This window comes from Opisthorchis viverrini, assembly GCF_000715545.1.
Source record: "Opisthorchis viverrini unplaced genomic scaffold opera_v5_30, whole genome shotgun sequence".
In the NCBI taxonomy this organism is placed as follows: domain Eukaryota; kingdom Metazoa; phylum Platyhelminthes; class Trematoda; order Opisthorchiida; family Opisthorchiidae; genus Opisthorchis; species Opisthorchis viverrini.
Genome location: NW_008751686.1, coordinates 358,240 through 363,175, shown reverse-complemented (window position 1 = coordinate 363,175; position 4,936 = coordinate 358,240). Strand labels below are relative to the sequence as shown.

Below are 4,936 nucleotides of genomic sequence, written 5' to 3'. Positions count from 1 at the left end.
GAACCGCACAGAGGCGACTATCAACAGGTATCCAGTCAAGTAAGGATACTTCCGCCCAGTGACTTAGCACAATACCAACCCCTGCACATCCCACCGCAGCAGCTTCTGGATCACCAGAGGTGCGCAGTCGGAAGCGATTGGAGACTGGCGGTTAACTCAATCACTGTGCTTGCATCTTGAATTCTCGTTGCTGAGACAGCACACATCAATGCCAAGCGAGTCCAGTGTGAGTGCAAGAGCAGCTTGTTGTCCTGCTTGCTTCAGAGTGCGGACATTGAACGCGGCCAGATAGACTGGGTGTCGAGGCTTGAGGACTGATTTGGAGATTCCTGAAAATGCCGGCACCATGTGACGAACAGATCCTGAACGCAAAACCGATGCATGACGAACGGAGTCATCAGTCCTAAGTGCTGGGCCTACAAGGAGAGAGTTATTAATGGGGGGGGAGGGGGGAAGGAGACTCTGTGAGTGTCGCGGGACACTCTCCAGTATAGCTCAATGGATCGCTGAGGTGCGCAAACCGTCACACCACGGTAAGGTCCAGTCTCTTCGTGACGGACCTTGAAGAGCATTTATCATTGTTTGTCCTTGCTTCAGCTGCTGGTCTTTACAGGCGTGCTTCGATACCAAACATTCTTACATACGTTGGGATTCATCTTGTCTGACTGGAACTGTTGGTGACACGCCTCCGAATGAGACGCTTACCTCGTTTTATCTAATATTCTCCCGTACATCCCTCCAATGCTGTCGCTGGGAATTATTGTTTGTGACCATGCTCTTAAACAATAAATAAAGGGCAAAACTGCCGAAGCTGATACGGTAAATTATATAGAAGCCGAATCACCACCATTGACCGCATGACACGTAGGCAACACCGACGCTTCGCTGCCATACAACCATGATTCATTTGAAAGCCTCATGAAGAAATATAGGTGGACACCATTGACCGCATGACACGTAGGCAACACCGACGCTTCGCTGCCATACAACCATGATTCATTTGAAAGCCTCATGAAGAAAATATAGGTGGACGAAAGGACTTGGTGCTAGCTTACTACAATCACTTCGAAGTGCCTACACCTCCACTCGTTCAGGCGAGCTGTGTAGAGACTGATAACAAGAACGCCACTGACATCGGTTGGCAGTCACACCTTGCAGCGTCTCCAGTCAGGAGCAGTGGGGATAACGCGGTTCACATCCTGGAAGGTGTGTAGCACGGACAGCACCCAAATGTTTCGTAATCTCACCCATAGCCCTCTGTCAGATCAAGGGTTCGCCACCTCTGCTTCCGGCAAATGATGGCTCGGCATAACCAATACATATCCCAATCAAATCCGGAAGATAGGCTAAACTGTTGAGCAAGAAATTTCTTCCTGAAAGTCAATAACTACCTAACCCGTGGCGTGTACGTACCATTTAATTAGCAACGAGGTGAATTTGGAATTCACGCTGAAGGATGCCGATGTTTATCCAGTGCTGACGCACATGTTCCTGGTAGCTGTGAAAGTCCGATTATCTAACGGCACTGTGTCAACGACCAACTCTGTGCTGCCAACTCGAGGAAACCAGACCTTCAGGGCTCCCATACAGACTAAACGACCCAACCTTGTTTGGATTAATTCCCATTCGATTCCAGTTTCACCGGTTCAAACTGAGTATTTCCGATCCATTCGAACATGTCAGACAGACGGGCTATCTCGCGTTCTGCTGGGTAATCAGCATCAAGAGAAAAAATGCACCTAAATAAATAGAAAAACAGCCGGAACCAACAAGTAAAAGAGAATTCTTTATGTGCGCAGGATTGCGTGTGTTCGCTCGTACACCCATCAATTCAACTGTTGCGCTGTAATCAAATCTGCATTTTGTCCAGAACAGTCGACGAGGAAAGTAAGTGACAAGACTAACCGGGAGGGGTGGGAAATTGGATGAGAGAAATGCGGGAAAGCGCATGGGTGGCATTTCACATTGTGGGATGTTGTTACACAACGTGGCAATTAAATACCGTTCAAGCGAAAAACAACTGGAAGAGAGTAACAAGATGGTCCAGACCGATTGTTTTAAAATACTACCAGACACCGCATAAAGGAGATAGGTGGTGCCATTCCCCTGGTTGTAGTCAACGTTGCCAAAGCAGAACATCAGGAAAAAAGAGACGAAGTGTGGCCACAGTCGACTGTTGATTTATGCTCGTGCGCGTGGAGCACGCAAAGATCAAGTGGGTCACACATTTTTTAAACGAGATACATATTCGGATTTTGTAAAAACGAATGTGATCCCAATTTTCAGTCTGTATGCTTTGTAACCAGTGTGTATAGGTTTGTATGTAGGACTCCCAAAACAACTGTACTTTGAATGGACTATAGGCAGTCGGGCAAGAAGACTGGAGAGAATAGGCTCTATTGTTCAGTTAGCAAAAATATCTCATGTTCAGGAGTTTGAAGAACTTGGTGTTTGTTCGGCTCCGTCAGGGTTCGGACCCGTTCCATCCATAGAGGTATCACGCCCGTTCAAATCCTTTCGACAAACTGGACAAGTTGCGTGCTGAGAAAAAAATAACAGGAATGTGGAGAATGGTATACAAGTGAAACAACCATTGACAAATATATGGCTATCCCCCATAAAAGGATTTTCTCAGAAGAGGCCTTCAATGTATTTTCTGTCAGCAGAAGTTTAGCGTAAGCACGGTCTAACAGGGATACCCCCCAAGAGGAAAAAAGCCTCAACTCATCAGGAGGCTACTGTATACGACACAACAGAACGAGCAAGGAAGACCGAAAAAGTGCTCAAAGGTAGGGGCACTGTTCACTGAAGTCTGTACAAAAAACATACAAAAACTGATCAAACTAGGGGATAAACCACATAAAAGACAGCAGCTAACAAATTCAACTCGGTGAAAAAGGTATGGGATATTCAGAACTGTCACAGAACGGTCTTCTTTCAACCGATTGAGCATGTCTGGCCCACGAAGTATCAGTGTGGAACAGGCACAGACGTTTCTTGAGGTTACTCGGAAATCAGTATACCTGAGCAGCGTACAGAAACGCCTTGGAAGAACATTTTTTATAAAAACCTACACGACAGTTTCTTATAAAGACATTGCAGCGATCTTAGCCTCTTGATGTCTTAAAGTGGAGTTCTCTCTGTTAGAATTTTAGATATCGTGATGGCTCAAGTGGTTAGAGCGTGAATTTACTGACCGGAAGTTCCGTGGTTCGAATCCGACCTCCACCACTCGACTTCCCCTGTCTAGGCTTGGGCAACCTGGCAGTATCCCAGCCCTCGTGCTTCCTTTGGGTGGCATGGCAGCTAGGCACCGGAAGAGTGCTACGGCTGAACGCTTTCTCTTTTTTAATCAAGCCTAACACGGTAAGGATCCACGTTAAACCCATAACAGAAAGTAACCATACTACTTGCAGTAAAATTGACAGCCCACCAACCATTGAGCATGGAGGTGAGTGGTACGTTTGTACACAGTTCTGAACCGACATCCGATCGTGCAATTCAGATGACGAAGGTGTACCAGAATATTTGGTAGCCCGGAAGTGACAGCACTGAGGAACCGAGCTGAGACCCAGAAAGAGGATCAATGAATACGGCTTCCCGACCTAAAGATGCCACCCTGAAGTGGTGATCGGGCTTGAATGCTACAAAGATCCCGAGGGCTACATTGCCTGGAACTTCGTTCCACAAGTTGCAACAATGCAAGGAAGGTCAAAGGGGAACAGTCGGACCAAGCGCAGCGAGGCCCCATACCACGAGTGATCGTGCTACTAGGCGGTCTGGAGGTGAATCCGTGCTGTCCTCTGTGAAAGGAATGTGAAAGCAGTAAGGTGTTTCACCCAGGCAACCAGCATGTTGGTATTCATGGAAGCAGTGATTCTGCCTTCCCCTGAGGGAAGGACTAGAAAAGTTGGCCCTAATTACCGCATGCTCCGATCACCTAACGGCTGACCGTGACCGCCGGCGCATTATTTTATATGGTTGAAATACTTTCGAAACCAAACAGCCTGGTGCTGCTCAAAGGGCACCTGCTGTGTGCAGCTGCATCAGGAATGGGGCAGCAATGCCTGATTTCCTTCGCCCTCGGGCTAGACCAACCTACTACAGCCGAACAAGTCAGATGATTGAGTCATCGGCTAAGGGCAGGGTGTCCAAAGAAAACCTTACTGTCCACTGCCTCGCGGGTCAGCCTTTTGAGTGAGAGGCTAGGGTCAAGGTCTTCAAACAAAACCCTACATCCTCCCACTGCCTTGTGGATCAGACTTTTGAGTAAAGGATCAAGGTGGAGCACCTAAACCAAACCCCCTTCCTCGACCTGGGTAACCGGAAAGTATATTTGACCGCGCAGTTCAGTGTCCACCGATGTCCCTCCCAAACCCCTTCCCACCACGCAACCAACTGTGCTGAGTCATTCGACTGTTAGTTATCTGACCGAAGGGACTTATGCACCTCAATGCTTATTGACAATAAACAAAATAACACCCTTCCGAGTCCAAGATATTTTTTCTACATTGGAGCTTTTATTGTCCGTAATCTATGTCAAATTGGCAAACCGCCTTATCCAACCGCCTATCACGACCGTTGGAAAGAAGCCAATATACTTGAGTTTACCGTATAAAGACGATCTGTTGGCGGACATAGTCAATCGCCGTTTGTTTCAATCCCTACAACGCACGTTTCCGGCTGGAATTCTGCGGTCTTCGTTCACAAAAAACCGTTTGCTCAACTTAAACTCAAAGACAAGATGCCAGTCCTCACCCAGAATATAGTCGTGCATTCTTTCTCCTGCTATTATTCAGCGGACTATGTTGGGCACACAACACGGCAGCTTTGTAGAAGAATACGCGAGCACCTCTCGTACAGGAATATCATTCGCCTCAACAGTTCAGCCAGAAGCTCAATTGCGTCCCACCTAATTGACATCGGGCACCTAGTT

The 4,936-nt window shown here is 47.4% G+C and overlaps 1 protein-coding gene across 1 annotated transcript in view; it reads right to left on the bottom strand.

Moving 5' to 3' along the window:
- Positions 1-2,139, bottom strand: part of T265_02443 (hypothetical protein) — a gene marked incomplete at both ends in the record, with an annotated part of 4,901 nt that extends 2,762 nt beyond the window's left edge. The window contains 6 exons of the mRNA XM_009166692.1: positions 5-144; positions 165-416; positions 522-618; positions 1,056-1,110; positions 1,248-1,351; positions 1,906-2,139. Coding sequence (XP_009164956.1) covers positions 5-144; positions 165-416; positions 522-618; positions 1,056-1,110; positions 1,248-1,351; positions 1,906-2,139 — 882 coding nt within the window. The remainder of the gene's footprint in view (positions 1-4; positions 145-164; positions 417-521; positions 619-1,055; positions 1,111-1,247; positions 1,352-1,905) is intronic.
- Between the last annotated feature and the right edge of the window lie 2,797 nt (positions 2,140-4,936).